This window comes from Mesitornis unicolor, unplaced genomic scaffold (genome assembly GCF_000695765.1).
Source record: "Mesitornis unicolor isolate BGI_N332 unplaced genomic scaffold, ASM69576v1 scaffold53821, whole genome shotgun sequence".
Taxonomy (NCBI): Eukaryota; Metazoa; Chordata; class Aves; order Mesitornithiformes; family Mesitornithidae; genus Mesitornis; species Mesitornis unicolor.
In genome coordinates this window covers 3,426-24,398 of record NW_010165509.1, presented here as the reverse complement: position 1 = coordinate 24,398, position 20,973 = coordinate 3,426, and the positions used below count along the sequence as shown (strand labels likewise).

The 20,973-nt window shown below is 39.1% G+C and overlaps 1 protein-coding gene across 1 annotated transcript; it reads right to left on the bottom strand.

The window, feature by feature from the left end:
• Positions 1-312: 312 nt before the first annotated feature.
• Positions 313-18,321, bottom strand: RPS6KC1 (ribosomal protein S6 kinase, 52kDa, polypeptide 1). The gene is made up of 5 exons (XM_010194625.1): positions 16,749-18,321; positions 16,388-16,477; positions 4,585-4,667; positions 3,789-3,884; positions 313-674 (listed from the first exon to the last, which is right to left on the bottom strand). Exons 1-5 carry the CDS (start codon positions 18,151-18,153, stop codon positions 564-566), a joined length of 1,785 nt encoding a protein of 594 aa, XP_010192927.1. The 5' UTR covers positions 18,154-18,321; the 3' UTR covers positions 313-563.
• Positions 18,322-20,973: the final 2,652 nt, after the last annotated feature.

Here is a 20,973-nt window from a genome sequence, read left to right as displayed (position 1 = left end):
TATGCCATTTTCAAGACACATTCCACAGTATTATGCAACAGCTTTCTTAATTTTTAATGGATATATTATTTTTAACATGTCAACTTTTGCTTAAAGGATTTTAGTATTCTATTCAGCATATACCATTAATAAATTATTTGTTCCTTCCTCCCCTTGCCCCACCACAGCTGCACTTAGCATTGGGGAACCGTCTACTGACACTATGAAAGATACTTTCGACTGGCACAGCCCATAGACACTTCCATCATCAGACAAAGCACCAGGAGCGCACTCCTGTTTCTCCCAAGTCGACAAGCTGGCAGTGCAAGCCACCATCACAAACCAGCCTTTGGTGAAAAAACTCACAGACATGTAGCAACCAGTTGCTGTAAAAATAAGCTAGCACCCTGTACAACCAGTGACTCCTGTTAAAAGTGTTCACTTTTGGCCTGATTATCCAGCGTCCTTTAGTCATCACATCCAAAAGGTTTGGGACATCCAAAGGAAGAAAGTCAGGGTAGGGTGCTTCTGTGCCAGAGAAACTTGTCCACTTGACCTGAGTTTGTTCAGAGGGCACTCATCTCTCATCTCAGCAGATCTGCCCATTCTATAAGGGCAAAAAATGGATGAGATTTGATGTCTTCAACACCAGCAACACCAGCACCAAGACGCTCCGCAGGATTAAACTGCAAAAGCTTGATATAAAAAGAAAAAAATATATATGATTCAGTGAGTAAGAACAAAAACAACGACTTAAAAGTTTCAGAAAGGTCTAAGGTAAGGGGCATCCTACCGTTTTCCTCCTCTATGAATTACTTTCAGGAGTATGAAAGCATACTTGAAATTCCTAAAAATCCATTAAATGGAAAAAGACTCTCCTTTCCTTGAGTCTCAGTGTTACAGTCTTCAGAGACTACTGATCACAGCATGCAATTCCCTGAAGCACTGCACACGTTGGGATTTCATTTTAAGTGTAACCTCAATTTAAAAAAAAAGTGAGCAGCAGCCAGAGCCTGCATCAGTAGAACTCTGGACACTGTGTTTGCTTCATGTTAACCTTTGCTTGCACCACTGCAGTACGGCTACATCAGGGACAGTGGTCTGTAACTTTCCATTTCATAAATTGCAAGTTGGTCCTAAAACACCAGGATATTACAGACAGCTCTCTGTTTCCTAAAAGAAAAAAAAAGTTTTAAAGAGTCCTACAAATGGGCTAAACCTGAAAAGTCAAAACCCCAGTGAAAGAAAAACAGTGTAATGGCTTCACGGAAATTTCCTAAAATTCAGCACCTCGTTTGGTTTTCTAGTTGTACATCACATGCTGAATTCATGTGAAAAGGAAATCACAATATTTACATCTGTTTAAAGATACCCATCCATATAAAAGGGAATGCAAAGGTAATGCTCCAAAGAGACTAATAAAGACAAACAAAAATATTTTGCAGTTTGAGAGAACTGTTTATACTCTATTCAGTTACAAGCAGTACAAAGGCATGATTTCTTTCTTGCTTTTTCTGCAGCAGCTAATGGGATAACTTCTCCCAGTTGTCACTTGGAACAATGTGTATTCATATCTTAATGCACTCAACATCTAAGTGAGTCTACATCCATAAACATAGGAATTTACACATTTTAAGATGGCTCTGCTATTTGCAGTCATAATGTCAAATAGTAAAGGTAGCTCAGTGACAGTGAGTAGTGCTGTTCTGGTATCTTCCATAAGCCAGCAGAAACAGATGCAGCCAGGGTGTCTCTGCCTTCTGCTGAAATATAACCAGCACCAGCAGGGGGAAAGTAAGCACAGACACTCGCTTTCTGGAGTTTGTCCTTCCAGAAGAATTTTAATCTTAGAAAGCAGATGCAACACAAACTGCAACAGATATGTACTGAAAAGTCATATTGTGTATTTTGTTGGTAGTAATAATGCCTGGAAAATACCTTAAAAAATACTGGGTGCAAAATAACAAATCAACATAAAAATAACAACTTCATCTTTCACTAGAAATAAACAGAACTGTTTTCTTAGAAGCTGGCTAAATGAAGAAGGTGTTTACAACGAAGTCACCTGCACTGGAAGCCACAGTAGGAGACAACATCTGACAGTTTTCTGTATAGCTGAACACTGATCCTGGAGAGTTATTCTGTGATGCTTTGACCTGTTTACCCTTGGCAGTGGGGGGAAGGAAAGTCTCAATGACAAATTGTTATCCATGCCAAGAGAGCTTTCTTCCTTTTCCTGACAAGGCTTCCTCAGCAATGAATGGCAGCTTCCTTGGATAGTCACACAACAAAAATGTGATTTACTAGCTCATATAGCCAAATCTCCACCAGATAAGTCACCATCCCGCACTAGAAGGCTTAACCTAACAGGCACTGTGTGACTGTTCTCTGAACAGATATGGCCTTGTAATATATCTGCAAGTGGCAGAGATATATTTACCACTTAAACCGCAAGTGGCAAAAGAGCCACTCTTTGGCATATTTGAAAATAGGCAATCCATTAGTCTGCAGTGAAGAACAATCCTACATTGGCAGGGAGAGGTGGACTGGACGACTTCATTTGTTTTCACTTCTAGTCTTAAAGGGAGGAATTCACTTCATCAAGTGTGGTTTTGCTTTCTCTCAGCCATCTGATTCCTGTAGCACCTGTGGGTGAGGGTATCAATTTGCTACCATCTAACTATATAAATGCAGATTACACAAAAATGGGATTTTTCTTTAGTCACTTCCCTTTCTACTTTTGCCGGAAACACTCAGACACATGTTTTCACCTTCAGAGACTTCATGTCACCTAGTCAAAACAGGAGGTCCAAACGTCTAGTTCCATTTCCATTAATCACTTCACAGTAATGACACAGAAATCAATCTGCCATCGGGTCTTTTGGCTCACTGAATTTTCAAAATCTCCTTCCTTCGTCTTCTTCAAGAATTATTTTCTCCACTCTGCTCAGTTCATATCTACATCTAAGTTATGTCATTGTTTATGCATCCACTAGCAAGATACTCTTCAAAGCCGAACACAGTTCACATACATCACTTATTCTACTCAAGTGAAATAGGTCAGATCCAGGCACCACTTCCTCAGGACAAAATTGAAGGAAGATAGCATTACCTGAAACCCGAGATCCTGTACTACAAGTTTATTCTCTCAGTCATAACTACCTAAAGCTAATAGTAAACTAAAACCAGCAGTCAATACTATTCCCATTAGTTTGAAAATGGTGTATCAGTATGGAAGGTTGTTTGTATTTTAAGGTTTCCTGCTCTGCGTTTTGTCCAACCTACCAGTTATCTTCTTATTACAAAAGTCACTGTATTCACAGTTTGAAGTACTTAACAAATGATATCCAGAAGGTTTCCATGAGGACAGCTACAGATTTTCAACTACAGCAAGGTTGTAACTTTTAATCAGCGCATTACAGGTTTCATAATACTTAAAGCTATCTTGCTGAACTGGCATCAACATTTCTGAATTTAATTCAATTAATTACAAACATTTCCATGAACCTTTAGGGCAGAATTCCTAAAACATTCACGCATCACCAAAGGCACTCAACATTGACCAAACCTGTTCACTGAAGAAATGGCAAAGCACTCTGGTTTCTACAAAGACACCTGGCAGACCTGCATCTGTTTCCAGATGCAATGAGACAGCTGGGCAAAATTCACCAGTACTGATAAAAGACTCATCCATGTTCCTACCAGCAGCTTTCTGTTTTTACATTTACTTCACCAGAACAACTTAGGTAGATAAGTATTTGTCCAGTCTGGACATACACCTATAGGAAACAAATTTTCCCCTCAGTTACCTGCTGAATCAATGATCTGGCCTCCTTTGATACATGGTCTGGTATGCTCAAAGACGTGTGAGTGCTTATTCCTGATGGATGGCACTCAACCAGAGTCTGGAGAAAAAAAGAGAAAAAAAAATCAAAGCAGGCAGACACATTTATTAATTAAAAATTGAAGTGTTGGATTACCTTCTAGTAAACATGCAAATTAACACACACAGCTAAAATTTCAGTGCTTCCTAGTTTGAAGGTCTTCTTCAGGGAGGAATGTCTGCAGGCACTGATGTCCCTCTGGAGACACTGTTTTAGAACATTTACATCTTAGTGCCTGTGCTCTATCGCTCAAACTTGAAGAGTCTGGGAATTTGGTGGACTTTGCTCTCTTTGTGCAGAACTGTCAGCTAATCGCCACTTTGATTTGTCTGAGTGTTCTTTGTCTCAAAATGCTGAATTAATGTCTAACAGCAACATATGGCTTCTACAGTGTCCCAGGAAATAATACTGAAACTATTAGTGCAAAAATTCTGTACATCTAGAGAAGGAATGTTAGAGAACTTTGATTTCACTGCGGTTAAGAGGGCAGCATCGTTTTGGTTATTTTTTCAGTCCTGAGTTTGATATTGCTTTACCAAGTTGTTCTACTGAAGCTTGTTTGGTTTCTCTGGTCCCATGTAGACCAAGGAAATTGAGGGTACTCAGACTGGCAAAGGACATCTGAGAAAGTGAAGCAATGAAATCACAACTGGGCACACCACATGCAAGAAACTACTGGCCAAGAAGCCGGTTTCATCGAGTAACTTGCCCTCAGTCCTACCTCCCCAGTGAGGAGTTCAAAAAGAATGGCCCCCAGGCTCCACCAGTCGCAGGCTTCTGTCTCTTTGAGGATAGCGCCAACCTCTAAACATAAAACATTTCAATTAATATTAAAAAGGTCAGTTACACCTTCAAAATTAACATATATTTACAAGGTGACTGTTTAATGCTGACAGAACATATACTAAATACCACAGAGCTTTCATTATGCCTGCAATTCAGTTAGCCCTTTAGCCACCTACAGATTGCATTGTTCAAACACAGCAACACTACACATTTCATGCATAATTTGCCTTTTCTGTGCATACATAGGCATTTTCAAGACTTGTAGGCATTACAGTTAGTATCCTTCTATACTGGATTAAAACTGGACAGTGACAAACAGCAAAGCAAAACATATTTAGAGACTTTACCCTGGTCAGACAAGCTGGACTGACCAGAGTAACTTGAAGCATCCATAGGAGCAGCACAAGGGAGGTTATAGTAGTCTATGGGATGCCTTAATTTTGTCTCAGAGGGCAAGATTCATCTCATGGCAACCCACACCCTTTGCTGGGATCACCATAGGAGGCTTTTCACAAAAAAATCCTCTCTTGTCTACTGGGAACCAGGTATGTTAAGCTACCTACTTCTACTGCTAAGCCTGCTTCACATAGCCTAACCACTGAGTTAGCCAGCAACTGAGTATTGCTCCAGCTCAGCCCAAATTGTACCTAGGCAGAAAAAGGTGCTCTCCCTAGCATCCAGCCAGCACCCAACACTCATTTCTGTCCATGCCCAAGAGACAGTGGAGAGCTGAGATGGCAGTTATAGAGCCCCTTGCCATACACATTCATGCACTCAACAGCATGATGCATGCAGAAAACCCGGCCTTCACTGACTTGGACTTTAAGTTACAAAAATTACTAAATACAAACACATCACGCTGTCTGCTCTAAAACAGGCAGAAAAACAGATTGCAATGAAGATGAAATCTTCATTTTGACTGTCAAAAAATGCAGAAGCTGCACTAAAATAGCTTTGGTGGCAAAAGCCACACCAGCTTCCCAGCAGAGGACAACAATTAGCATATAGTCACATAGCTGGTGCTGTGAAAAGCATTGTGGCACGTTCAAAAAAATCTTGCTCATCATTTTATGGAGCTTAGTATGAGCATGGCCAAGGAGAACTACAGATGAGTCGCACTCCAGGGTCAGGGAAAGGAAGGTGGTAGCCCCAGAACTCCACAGATGCAGAGATGTGCACACACACTGAGCACAGAGCTACAAAGAGGGCTGTCCCCTCGGGCAGCTGCTACACAAGCAGGAAGATGCTCAGCACCTTACAGGGCCAGGCTGAGGTTGTTGTTGCAAGCGCAACAAGAAAGGATGGCTCAGACATTGTTTCCTGAGGTAGGACATCCCTCACACTGAAAAGTTTATTACAGTTAACGGCGTTTGAATGCCCAATACATCACTATAAGGGTGCCGCACATTAGAATTTATTCCAGTCCTCACAGATTAATACTTCTATCAGCATCAAGAAACTTTTACAGAGATATAATGGCAGCCACAGGAGGAACTGTATCAGCATAATTACAGGCATCTTTAAAATGTCTTAAGAACCTAGGCAAGCATCCAGATGAAGTTGAAATTATGGGAAATTGAGCAAATCTGTGTAAAAATCAAAATCTTTTCTTGCTATTCAATTTTGCATCCCTTCAGAAAGGCAGACCTTCTAGGTGACTGCCTTTTAAAAAAAGAAGAACAAAAAACACAAATTCAGGCCTTTCCATATGAACCAACTGGTGAAAGGTTTTCATAACATGTCTCAGTGAAACCTACTGAATGGAAATGCCTTTCCAGTCCGATTGTCATTTCCTAGTGCTGTATGTTCCAATAATGCACATTAAAAAACAAGATAACATGAATGGAAAGTAAAATCCGAAAACAGTATTTTAGGCTTCTTCAGAGCAGTTTTCTTTCCCAAGTGCCTTTAATCCTGTGGATACTCTAGACTAAGAACTTCCTTCTAAACAAATGTAGATTTGTATTTTTCATGTAAATTCCACACTTATTCCAGAATAAGGATAGTAAAGCCAAAAGTTAATTGACTACTACATTCTCAGTTCCTACACCACCATTAACTACCCCATATTGATACTTCCTAAATTTTAGAATAATGCCACAGAAGGAGATAGTCCATTCTTCCCCAAAGACATTCAGTGGGGATGGGCCTCTTGAGTTATAGCCTATCAAAAAAAATATTCTAAAGGTGAAAAAAACACCCCAACAACATCATCCTGAGCACACAGAAAAGAAATATTACAAAAATCTAATTTCTGAGTTTTGAAATTATTTCCTCTTATGTTGGCAACCACAGTTGCTGATTCAGTTCTCTGAAGCATCCAAGTTGCGCTGCGCTCTTTCACAGAATCACACACTGCTTATTACGGGAGGTTGACGTAACCTCAGTTACTTCACTGATGAAGAAAACAGACATGGAGGGAGAGTCAAAAAGTAAACTAGAGTAACACTTCTCCAAAATCCAAGCTCATATTTTCAACTGTAAGAACACTTCCAATATATGCCAAGCCAAAACAAATGTCACTGCAGATCTCTTAAGAGAGCAGTACTGAACTCTTCCAAAATGATATGAGTTGGATAAGCTGACAACAGTCAAGTAGCACAGACTTCTTGCTGGGCTCAGGGGGTCTGGTGGGGTTCTCATGCACACAGCAGAAACTGCGTGACAAGTCATCTGAAGCAACACAGAACAGAAAATGGAAAACATGGCAGAGGGGAACATCCAAATAACCTTTCTTTACAAAAACTAAATTTTAGCTTAACTTTTCTCCTACAAGCCAATGTCTGCTATCCTGCTGCTTTCCCTAGGTCCCAAAGTTTCCTTACTTTAGATTAAAATACATGTTTTCCTTAAAAATGAAAAAAAGAAAAAAATAATTGTGAGTACTACGAACAAACATGTGTTGTTTACATTCCCTTACTTGGAACAGGTCATATTACTTCTGATACAACATGCTGATCATTATCAGTTCAGGATATCACATCAATATTACTGCATTTTGTCTTGACTACACATCATAGGGAAATCTAGAAATTATAGATTATGAAGTGCTTTCAAGTGATACAAAGTAGCTAGCTAATGTAATATACCACATAGGGCATATGCTTTTTTTAAAGCTTTAATACTGCAATAAATCTGAACTACAATATCTGCCTTCACTAAGAAAAGATTTTCATCTCAGTCCATCAGCAAAGTAATTTAGACAACAAATGGTAGCAACCCATATGCTTAAGTGAATAACATGGGAATACGTGTGCCAATTCTTTACTTCATGAACCTTGAAATCAAGGACCTTATCCACATTTGTACAAATATAAACATGCACACACGTGCACGGTGCTGGTGTTTCTAGGACCAAAATTTTGTACAAAATTTGCAGAAAAATATTAATGTCATTCTCAAAATGACAAAAACCTTTTAAATTGGAGAAATAAAAAATCTGTGGCTCTTCCAACTTCACCGCAACTTCATTACAAGGGAGAGCTTTCTTCTTTCTCCCTTCCAATATGACATCTAGCACCAAGTAGCACACATCAGCAGCAACGCTAAATTCCTGCACAGAAGCTATTTCAACAGCAGCCACTGGGGTACCTGAAGGGAAGGAGATTTGTAAAACACACTCAGGTTCAGATGCAGACAGATGGTACAGGGAAACACCTCCACTACCCAGCACTGCTCTCCTTCCAGAGCAGCTGGTCTCAACTGAACAGACATTTCTTTATGGTTTCCATACTTATCTCTATATTTGCATTACACACAGTAAGACCTTACTTCCTGATTAGGGATACATAGCTGACAACACTCTGTATTTGTAAACAGAAGCACCAGTTCTAAAGCAGAACTTCACCTCTCCTGAACACACATCCTCGATAGTTATTATTAACCATAACACAAGGCTGATTTTCTCATTCTCTCTACAGCACCTTAACCTGAAATAGAGCCTTTATGCTGAAGGATTTCAAAGGCTTTTACTAGCACACCTCAAACATTTTCTCCCAAATAGAGTTTCCTCCAGGGCTGACAACAAGGCCTCCCAACCAGCACACACAAACACCAGCTAACATCAAAGAAGCCAGGCTTAAATTTGGACTTAGACATTCGCCGTGCAACTCAGGCCAGATGGCTTGCAAGTCACCAAGAACAAAAACTCAATCAAAAACTTCGCAGGAAAAACTGTAACATTCCCCCCAGAAAAGCATCTGACGTCAGCTCACAATAAAATAGGCTCTATGTGGAAGTACTGCTTCTCCAAACAGAAAGGGAAGGTTGTACATTGAGATGGTTTTCCTGGAGTTAAGAAGGGAACCATTTGATTCTTGGTGGATTGATAAGAATTTCGAAACCTGAGGAGGCCCCTTCCCTCACCCCATGCTTCAAGCAGAAACAGTAGACCTTCAGGCATCATTTCTGCACTGATAAGAAAACAAGGACCATCAGGTATCTGAAACCGTTCAGGAGGAAATGGACTGGTCCAGCATCCTGAAAACATCAGACACAATGTTTTCCTCTTCTGTGGCCATTAAGATAAACAGCATTGCATGAAAAACCATTAGAGTCGCTTCAGAAATTCTATTTATCTTACACTCATTTAATTTTAAAAGCTTACTATTTCATCATATTTTAATATCTATATATGTAAAGAAGCATTTGCACAGAACCAAGTAAAATGAATCCAAGCTAATTTACTCTTAAGCAGACTCAGTCAGCCAAGATATCGTAAGATACAGTCACTAAATAACACATCACACGAGCAATCTGGCCATAATGCTTTGCTTAAAACACTTCAACAATTTATAAAACAGAGTATTGAACCATCTATAGTTAAGTATAAAAAGTTTATCATGGTCTTTAAACAATAAAGTAGTGAAGCAAGTCCAACGAACGTCTGCTAAGATCAAATGGAGTATGAAAATAGGAAGTTTCATCTTAAAGGTTTTCAGAGTCATATGAGCATCTATGTTCCTCTTTGGAAAAAAATTCCTCATGTCACTAAAAGAAAAAAAAAATAATAGATACAACTGTGTTCTTTCTTTCTTTCTTTTAGCAGCCCAAGATGGAATTAAAATTTCCTCTAAAATTATCAGGTTACAGAATACACAAAGAAACTTTCTATTGCTCTGTTAGCAAAACAAAACCTTTCAGGTAGATCCATTTATTTTCAAAAAGCATCTTCAAGTTTTAGCCCCATCTCTAATAATAATGTTAATTAAAAATTTAAAGATAAAACAAATTTAAAAACCAACAACCTACCACACCAGAAAGATAAATTACAGTTTCTTTCAGAATTATTAACTGGCTTTTATGTCAGCCAGACTAAAATATGAGATTTTTACAAATCAACAGCTTCAGTACATCTTACTGTTTATTCTAGTTACAGAGTCTATGAAAAACCACAAGAACATGTACTTCACCTGAAACATGTCGTGTACTTACAACAAGCCTCAGTGCAAGCCACATCAGATTACTTTCAGAAAATACCTGATCCTCTACCCAAACCTTTGCTTTCAATTACCTACTTCAGGTTCATGACATCTTGCTATTTTGGGAGCAGTGAGTTGTCACTGTTTCCTGTGGGACACTCGGGTGTCTTTGGGAGCTGTACCACCACCAATGGTTGTTGTAAAGTTGCTACTCCCAGCTCCACAATAATCAGGACTTTTTCTGCAGCTCCAGAACTCTTCTCGTTATTCTTACCACCCATATATTTTTCGGGTTAATGTTTAGCCCTCTTTTCTACTGCCAGGGCTTTTCAAGCCAAGCTAGTCCATCTCTCTGTCTTTGCTGCTCAAAGCTCATTCACCTGCCCTGTTTTTTCCACTCTTTTTTAGGATTATCCCAAGACACTAATGTCACACAAAGCTTTAAGACAGAGTCAGACATAAAATCTAGGAAGTCCAGTCTTACATTATAACCACGAGACCAGCCCACCCCTCGACACCTCGCAGGGTCAATGGCGCTTTAATCTACCACAGTTATTTTGCTTCTTAAACAATCTACTCAAATTAAATTACTATAATACAGAATAGCTGATTTAATGAGTGCCTGCAAACTCCCCCTGAAAAACACATGCACAAATAATACGCAGGTTTTCCAGCATCAAATATCTCTTTGGTAAACAGAGGCAAAGCATTTTTCCTTATTCAGTAAATAAATTTGCAGCATACAGGCTAATAATAGCAGCCTAGCAATTTTTATTTTCAAGCCATATGTTTTAGGTTATCAGCTGCACTTTGCATCTGTATTTTCAATTGTCTAAGAACAGAAACGACATCTTCACTTGCCAGTACGAAAAGCAGGTTGCACATTGAAACATTTTGGTCTTTTTTTGAATAAAATGCTTTACCGAAAATGCCTTCTTTTTGCTTAGGTTTTGCATTGTGTACAATTAGTAGCAGGCTAGACAAAACCAAATATACTAGATATTTATGTGCAGGCTTCTGTGAAGGTTAGTTTGTGTAAATAAGACTTGATTAGAGCACATAGCTTATGGAAGCATCAGATTTATATGATGCATTACTGATGGCCAGTTTCCCACTTCCACTTTCTAAGAAGCTAAGCTCCCTTTGGCTTTACGATCCCAACAAGCAAATCTCCAGTTTTTAGTACACAGAGTCTGGTGAAAACTCATTGTTTGGAAGAAGCAAAAACTACTCCAAAGGCAGCCCAGTTCTAAAACCTCAGCCTCTGAAAGCACTGCAAGGATGCAACAGGACGCATCTCTGCTGCTGGAACAAGAACTCAGAGAGTGCAAACGAAACATTTCATTCGCACATCGGATTTACACGAGATAGATAGACCAGCGAGCTGCTTCTGCAACATGACAGATTGAAAAAGTACCTAAAAGATTTCCCTTTATGAGTAAATCCTCAAATTAATCTGTTGTAGTAGAAGACAGTCTTGACTAGACTGTGGCTGTAGATAGTTCTGTCTTTCTCACAGGTATTAAGCATATTATGAAGGGGCTTTTTTAAAAAGTTACCAATTTGTTTTTAAAAATCATGACTACCAGGAATGGAATATAATTATTACTCCATTTAAAAGGTAACAACTCTTTATATTTAAGATCACAAAGTTGGCAAAAACGATACTTAAATAACAGAAGGTGATCATTTGCATTTCAAAATTAATCTATCTTGCTTTTCCCTCAATTAGACCAAAACATGTTGATTCACAGGTTTGTGTGTGTGTTTGTTTCTTTTTTAAACTTATTTATAGAGCAGAATAATGGCCCCCCTGCTAGGCTGGCATTTGCTCAAGTTTCTGTCTGTGTAAATTGAATCGGTTACCGGAATTTTCCCCCCTTCAGAATACCAAGGCACATTAACCAAGAGATAAAAGATACGTAGCTGATACCGTCAGCCACCAGGCAGGTGGATAATGCGAGGGATTTTTTGTTAGTTTTTTTGTGGGGTTTTTTGGACAAATATGTGATAAGAGTTCTCAGGGGGCACAGAGAGCAAAGGGCTGTTTAAACAGAAGTGAATCATTCTCATCTGATCTGCTAATAACTTTGTATTCAGACATCAGCGCTTAGCACACTTTAAAACATTCAGAAAACAAAGTTACTACAAAGAGAAGGAAAGTTAAAATAAAAAACCCACCACATAAACCTCACATTAGTCACCTTAACCATACAAACGCAGCAGCAAATCTCGGTTACAAGTGCTTAATTTCTTCTTTAAAAGCAAATAGGTTATTCTTGGCCAAAACCCCCACAGTTTTACTTGAAGTGGTGTTGAATTTATAGGGGATGATTTATAATCCACCATTTCCCTTGTGGGTCAGAGAAACAACATTTGACTTATCATAGGTGAACAGCAAAGATTTAGTTTGGCCATTAATCAAAGTATAGCAGAGGCGCTACTTTTAAGCATCTGGAGATAGCTTTGTTGTTGCAGGAGTCGGTTCAGCGTGAACTTTTTTTTTTTAACTGAGTAGAGCTATGCAGGAGTAAAAAAGAGTTCTCCAGCTTTACCAACAGATTCAACAGCCCTATAACGCACCACGGCTCTGAGTTTGCCAGTACGATTCCTGATATGCAAATCGTGATAAATAACCCGCATCTTCCGCCTCTTGTCCTTATGTGAAGCGAGGCAAACGAGAGGCAGCAAGTGCAACAGCAAAATCCATTAATGGTACAATGCCACCTGCCGTCAATAGGGGAGAAGTGCCACTTCCTGCAACAGATTTAGCCTTTCAATTTATGCACGATATAAAATGACAATTGCTATTTCACACAAAATTAATTATATTGCTAGCAGGGAACGGTATGCAGCTTTTAAGACTACCTCTTCCCTCATCTTTTTGACACTTCTCCATTTATGTTTGCATTTGTTCTATTTTATACAGATATTGCATAATCTCTTCTACGAATGCAACCATACTGCCTCTCTGCTTTTTGGAGGATAAAAAGAGAGGAGCAAGTCCTTGCTATTTACCGTGGGAAGGATCTGACCACTGTTTCTGTACCAATACTACTTTGCTTTGCTTTAATACAAGGTTAAAACCTGGGGTATTGAAAGTCTCAAATACAAAATCCTAGATCCAGCAAACAAGCTCTGTGGAGTTGGACCTCTATCCTCCCCTGGGTCTGGAAAGCTTCAACGTTAATACATTATTATCCCTAGCCCCTCCAGGAATTCAATTCCAATATATAAACCATAGATTTCATATTTTCCTTGAACCAATAAAGCAACTTAACATTCAAATCTGTCCTTAGTCACTTCGCTTCTTAGCACTTGCTAACTTGTGCTGTAAAAAAGTAACACCTGAAACCTTACCAATTAAAAAGATAAATCGGTTTCAAATACATTTTTATATCTTTCACAAAACTCTGCAATACGATTTCTTACCTATTTTAAATTGAAGATATCCTGCAATTTGGTTAACTTCCACATTCATCCTCTCCTTTTTCTGCCTACAAAATTTGCTCCTCAAAAATCAATACAGAAAAAGAACTGTATCCAAGACTCATCACCTGCTCTCAGTGCCTAACACCGGACCCTAAAAGACAAAGTGTTCTAATAAAGACATCTTCCCTTTCTTGCTTGCTCTTAATGAATAATCCCTTAAATAACAAAGTAACAATGCACTTAAATAACAAAACCCTGAAATCATGTAACATGTAAGTTATCACATCCACATTCTATTCTATTCTGAATTCTGATGAAAACACACACCGAGCTAAACACACGGAGAGAAGATTTTACAAGCCGAGTTTCACTGCACCCTTCAGTGAGGAGAGAGAAGGAGAGGGGAGGCAGAGTACCCAGAGGTAGGGCAACACAGAACACAATACTGCAAACACCAGGAAAATTCAAAACAAGATAAAAGAATCACTTTGAGTCACCTTACTTAGTCATTGCGTTGTAGTATGTGTAAGAAATTGTAAGTCCTGATTACATTTTGTGAAGATCACTTGTTCATCTCTACAAAACTGCAGCCCTTCCTTCAGCAGCAAAAAAGGTAGCTATGAAAAAAAGTTATGATCAATTTTAAAAAGCAACTTTAAAAGAATTTAAAAAAAAGAACTTGCCAATTTCTCTTAATGTGCTGAACTGAAGCACAAGTATAATTGCAAAATCCTTATTCCAAGCAGCAGCTTGAGCAGAAATGCTATCATGATAAAGAGGAGACATGGGTTCCAGGGACATGGTACACTCCTCAAAATGAAAAATGGTCATCCAAATAAGGCTTTATTTTCCTGTGACATCAGAGCCCAAAGAAAGCCCACTAACATGATTATTTTTTTAATACTGATCACAAGTTTTAGAGCAAGATTTACCAGCAGCAGTAGCACTAAGAAAGCTGTTTTGGACTCAGCTATACATCGTTATTGAAGCTAGAGGTATTAAAATCATTACTCTCAACAGAATGGCACTTCGCTCCAAAACATACTAAGATGTACCTAGTATTACTCTCTTATGCAAAAATCAGCATGAAATAGCTACAGTAGAGTATGCTTTGCACAGATAACATGAAAATCAAGAAATATGAAAGGACAGAATCATAGAGCAGTATCAATTCAGCCATCTTGCGTATATCCAATATTTGCATTTGCAAATCTTCATCTTGCAGCCCGGCAGTTACAGACACACAAAGCAAACTGCAGCTTGGGTAGGGCAGGGAGGGCGGAGAGGGCAGCTTAACCGAGAAGAGCCTGGATGGACACCACACCTGTGCTGTGAGGTGGAAATAATGATGGTGCACAAAACTTAAGTCTTGCATTTGGGGACTTCTAAATATTATTTCAACTGCTCCCTAAACACCTAATTACGGCAGGAGTTGGCTGGTTGGGGCTTAGGGGGCAAAAAAAGCCTCTCTTTGGATCCTCATTAAACTACAGAAAAATTAAGCTTTGACTTTCACAGCTCATTAATGATGATGGTGGGAAAAGGCTGCACTTCCATCTTTGCTACTACTCAGCCAGGGAGAGCTTTGCACCAGGCTGGGTTAGGGAGCCAGGAAAACGCCTCTTTCTAACAGGACATCATGCACGTTGGCAACAAGGACACATTTCTATTTAACAACCACAAGAATTGCCAAGATTCCCAAATTTTCTTGTTCTTGAATTGAAGCAGGGTGAGGGTAGAATGAAGGTGTTGGGTTTGCTTTGACAGGTAAACAGAATGTCTTACTGTAACACTCGCCCTTTTGACTTGTACCTCGATAGAAAAGATTTTATTTATTATTTATCTCCAGAGGCTGGCATTCAAATTTTTGGTGAGATCCGACCACCTCTATTCACAGAGAGCAGTTTCTCACTGTACTTCTGCTGCAGGACTAAGTCACAGAATAAACACCTGATGCCAAACTAAGTTCAGAACTTCCACTGCTGATAACTCTTACTCTGTATTTTTCTGAGCACATTTACAGACTCTGAGCTTGAGGACTACCTGCAAACCAAGTTGCAAAGCCTAGCTAGACCACAAGCTCAGCAGAAAGAATATGCTGGTATTTTAAATTCAGAATAAAAAAAGAAACTGAAAGTCTGAATAGCCTCTCAGTAGTCATTTCAACTCAAAATTATTTTTTAAAAATCATCTATGAATTTTTTAAAATATGAAGCTATAAGTAAAGCACTGGATTTTCAGCTGTCATTACCATTTGACCACTGTATTAGCAGAAAATAAACTGGAAAAAGGAAAAGGGGGAGGATGCAGTTTCAAGTGGCATCCCAGCTATAAAAACCCAAGAGATTGATTTTATCACCCTCATGATTGATGAAAGCAGTTCCAAGAAAAGAGCTCTCTAAACTATTTCAAAGCCGACTGTTGCTCATAAAAAATGTCAGAAGCATCACTGAGCCTATTAGGGTTGTATTTTTCAAACTGCTATAGTTTTCCCCCACACCCCTCCATGTTCTTCACATGTATACATTTTTGTATTTTTAAGGCTCTTAGTGTTATCTTTTCAGTCTGCCCTTTCCCTTATTTGCTCTTCTGTTATCAAGATGCATTCACACACAGCAAATAACTGCAAGAAAACAAAACATTCCTTAAATTTGCTTAAGTAAGACATTCAATACAATTACACTTTATGGAAATGAACTAACAAACACCACCACAGTTCAAAAATTAAAGCAGTTACGAGCCCTCCGGCTTTTTAAGACATTCAGGAAAAAGCAAAGAAAATTCAGATACTGCATGATCTTGAGCTCTGTGCTATAGCGGCTCTGTGAGAAAATGAAAGCTGCTCGTCTGCTTTCCAAGTGAAACATTGTAGGTGATTGCTCTAACCTGGGGCACAGTACATTCTCTCTATGGCATCGTTGTCACAGGAATCTTCAACCTCCCTCCACCTGCTAAAATACGTTAGCTGAATGTGTCCTAAAAACAAAACGACAGGAGAAATCAAAACATTTTTCCCTTCCATTTTCTGCAGAAGTGAACTGTAATTACTCCTTTTGTAGCTAAAAACAGTATCATTAAGAATAATGGCATCATTAAGTACTAGAAGCTATTACTGGGGGTGAATTTGCTGCACTGATAATGAAGCTCTAGACAGGAAATGAAGATACTAATTACAAGATAAAACGCCTACTCAGTTAATTGGAAGCAACAGCGAATAAAAAGAAATGCATTTGCAAAAGTTCCTGACCTCTATCATTCAATAAGATGTTGTTTGGGTTCAAATCGCGGCACACAATTCCTTCTCTATGTAAAGCATCAAGGGCTACAACCATTTCAGCTGCCCATCTTTGAATGCAATCCTCTGGGATGTAAAACCTGGAGGTTATCGCTAATCTTTCGTCGAGGTCCTGAAAAATTTGATGTATTTCCTTTTCCCCTGCTACCGCTATTTTATTTTCCCTCTTTGGTGCTGTCTTTTCACTTTCAGCTGCTGGTAACAAAGCCCGGTCTGTTCCCTCTTTCCCAAAGTCTTCAGTTTGATCAGAAAACAGCAACACTGCTTCATTTTGTGACGTGTCTCCATCCAAGCTAACATCTTGAGCACCTGAGAGCGGGTTGCAAACAAATAAACTTTCTTCTTTGCTTGTCACATTGAAGGAGCAGGCTCCAGGCCCTTGAAACAGAGCCCCGTCTTCGGGACTACCTACCTCCTGGTCAGATGTAAAGAGGGTTCCAAGAGCTCCTTGAGTGACACAGCTTTGTCCCTTTGCTTCCTTGCGAGAAGGATCACTCAGTTCTGGTGCCACATGATTTGCCTCTTGATCAAATGCTTTGCATGGCTCTGCAGAACTATTTAATTGCAAGACATCAGGTGTTTCTAACAACTTCACTTCCAACATGTCCCTATCGGATTTTGTAAACTTTGTTGGTCTTGACACTACTGCCTCTTCTGTTTCATCAGACATACCAGGTAAGTTTATTAGGAGATCAGGCCTTCCTTCATCAATACTATTTACATCATCAAAAGCAGCATCCTTAAAGGAGATAACTGGCACAGAGTCATTTGAACCCCTGCTTATGGTGTCATGGGCTTTCACACCCAATTTGCTCTCTAGGGCATCCAAACCTCTCTCATGATCTGGGACAGAAAACAATGGCTTCAAAGGTTCTGATTTCAGGCTGTATAATTTTTCTCCAAAATCAAGCCCCAGGAGCTCACTAGTGCTATCTTTGCTGTCTATCCTGAAGAGTTCCATGGGGCTGTTCTTTGATTTAGTTAGAGAGTCCAATATCCTAGTAGGGCTGGCTATTTCCGACTCAGCATCGTCAATGAAAAGCTTTCGTTCCTGAGACACAGTCTGAGAGGTGAAGCTATCACTGCCCACGACACTGCATTTCTGTAAGCAACTTCTCTCTTTGGTATTTAGACCTTCCCTCTCCAGTTTAACCACCGGTTCCTCATTAAGAGAGCCAGAATCTATTTTTTCTTGCCCGTATTCATTGCATAACGTTAAATAACTAGTAGTGCACTCTTCTTCTGAGCTGGATCCTGAGTCCATCCACTTCGAACTCTCCTGGCCATCTTCCTGGTTGCTGCTGTCATCCTGCGAGCTCGGTGTTAAGCTGCTCTTCAGCGGGACCACCTGCAGCATGCTCTCCCCATAGCTTTCTCTGGAATCAGCGCTGCTACCAACTTCTTTAGGACTTGGTGTCGGCTGCTCCAGGTAAATTTTAGTTGAACTGGATGTTCTGGGTTCAGGAATGTCAAAGCTCTCTTCAGGACTTCTGTTTAAGAACTTACTGACATAAGACCACAGTTTTCCTCCTGCAAGAAAAGAGAGGAGGAGGCAAATCTCTTAGTTTCACTCAAAACAAAATCAATTTCATTATGAAACAGGTAAGTACCCTCATTGTCACAATACACTACCTCCTTATGCTCACAGAGCAAGTTGGATCCGATACCTCAGGAGGAAATAATTACAGGGACCACAACTTGCTTTTCAAGCAGATTTGTATTGATACATAAATATTTAAAGAGCTGCTTCTGACATTAAAAAAAGAAAAAGCTTAAACTTCAGTAAAGTCTCATTTCAGAGTCTGTCTCAAGTTGCATGGTGGTGACTACTCTCCATCTGGTGTCTCAAAAGAAAGCAAAAACTAGGGAAGATCAAATGATTTAGTGCCCATCACCACTTCTGCCTGTACTGAATACTTCTGTATCACAGCTCCACGCTTATGAGCGACATTAGGGGAGAAGGACTAAAAACTACTAAGCAAGTTCGCTAAGGGGAAGGGAATTACGTCATATTAGCAGGTTATTTTAAGGATCTGGTTTTCTCTTTGAAGAAGTGGGGTTTGTTTTTTTAGTTAAATACGGATGTATTTCTCCTTTAACTTCAGAATTCAAGAGTTTTTTACACCTTGCTGCATTACACAAAGATTTATCAATACTCTTAGTTACATTGGCAAATCAGTTCCTTCACAGCAAAGACTAGAAGTTACAGCTCCAAAAGTAATAGTTACATTTTTAAAATACAAAATAGGACTCTCTATTTCCAAATACTGCACGTATAAAAAGCTTATAAATTACAAAATGTCATTTGCACAAAACAAATCAAGAAGTTACTGCATCTCTTGCACATGCCAAAGAATTTGGCTTAAAGCTAGAAAGGCACCTTTGATAACTTATGGGAAAATGCAAAGTCAATACATTTCAATTCAGAAGATTGTAGAGAAATTCTGGAAAATGCAGGAGTTCTAACAAAATCTTTGTAGAAGAAAAAAATACGTATCCAGCCCACTGGGCATCTGCAAAGTTTTGAATTTTGTTGTTGTTGTTGTTCTTTTTTTTACTTGTTTGAGCAAAACATCAAGTTTTATATTTTTCCAAAATATGGACTTTAATAGTTACTTTTAAACACTCTCCATATCAGGCAAAATTCCTTTAAAAAGTACAACGAAAGAAGAAAGTATTTTTTCATTGCCTAGGAACAGGTTTTATATATTCCCAGGTATTTCAAAAATAACTTATCAAAGGCAGAAAAACCTTGATACTTTAAAAATGAATTTGAATAATGTAATGTGGAGTTTTCTTGTCCTCCGTCCCCCTGGCTAAGACAAGACTTGTTTTTGAAGGCAAAAAAAAAAATCTCACTGGTTGTGGTGAAACTAAGTATATTAAAAATATTAAGAGGGAATTCTAAGAGCTCGAGTCCAATGGTAAAAGTGATAAATTAGATCTATTAATCCACATGGTTTCTGCCATAAGCCACAAATGGATTTGGTAGGTCAGACTGATTCTTGCCATGTTCTACAAGATGATGAGAAAGGATGCCAGGTGAAGGAACAGGAGCAAACAGAAGCTCACAGAGAGGGGAACAAGAACTGCTACACTGACCACTGCATTGCATAAGCACTTTAACTACTTACCCAAGGATGCATTCAAAATACCTAGAAGCGTGCCATGCCTCAGTAGTAAGACAAGGCTCATCAGTCACCCCCTGCAGAGCAGCAGCCCTCAGCCCAGCAGAGCAGGCTGCCTCCCTGGGCAGCCACTTCCTCAGAGCCTACTCTGCCACCCTGCATCGGTGGGACCAAGGGCCCTGGTCCTGCCAGAAGCACCTGAGGAGCAGGACCTTGCCTCTGTGGCAGGCAGTGGTTTCATGCAGACTCTTAAGATGAAGCCACTTGCCTTAAAAGCAGTGCATTATGGCAAAGGCAAAGCCAGGGCACTGCTGTGCCTTTTGAGCCCTGCAAATTGCATAGGACTTCAGAATTACTGGTTTTAAACCTATTTGGTAAAAATAAAAGTTCATTCCATATTCACCAAATCTTTTTCTAATTTTATGTTTTTACATTTATCCATGTTTTTGCTATGGAATTGCTGGGAAAGAAAATAACAGAAAAGACAATGAGAGAAACAGAACATATGTATCTTTATATATGCGTGAAAGACTTTCTCCTCTTTTCCACACTTTCATCCATGACAAAAAAAGCAACACAAAAGTTTAATTTTAACTCAAGATTCCAACAGAACAAATAATTTTATTTAAAAAATTCCATTACATTATTTTAAGTAAACAGTGCTTACAAAATAACCTTGCCCAGTTCATTAACTAAGCACAAAACTATTCAGGAATTTGTTTCATATCAAACAATAAAATCTCGTTTGACAACCACACCTCTGCTGCATTTAATTAAACACACAGTCTCCCCATCCTACCTGCACTGTATTAACTAGTATGAGCAAATGCTAAGTATATGTATTTACTAGTGTTACTTACTTACTATCACTACTAGTGTTTATTATCTCAGTCCTGCTTCAGAAATTTCTTATGAAAACACAAATGTCGACTTTCAGAGGGTGTTCACAGAACACGACCCACAAAGACCCACGTTACATTTTTGCAGCTTCGTATAGTGCATGGCACATCTTCAGCCTCCAGGCACGGCTTTAATGCAAACATTACCAC

Coding starts and splice junctions, on each gene's coding strand:
- RPS6KC1 (XM_010194625.1), bottom strand. CDS start 18,153: ATGCTGCAGGTGGTCCCGCTGAAGAGCAGCTTAACACCGAGCTCGCAG. Junction 16,478..16,748: donor CATCTTATTGAATGATAGAG/GTCAGGAACTTT, acceptor TTTTGTTTTTAG/GACACATTCAGCTAACGTAT. Junction 675..3,788: donor CCAGATCATTGATTCAGCAG/GTAACTGAGGGG, acceptor TTTTATATCAAG/CTTTTGCAGTTTAATCCTGC.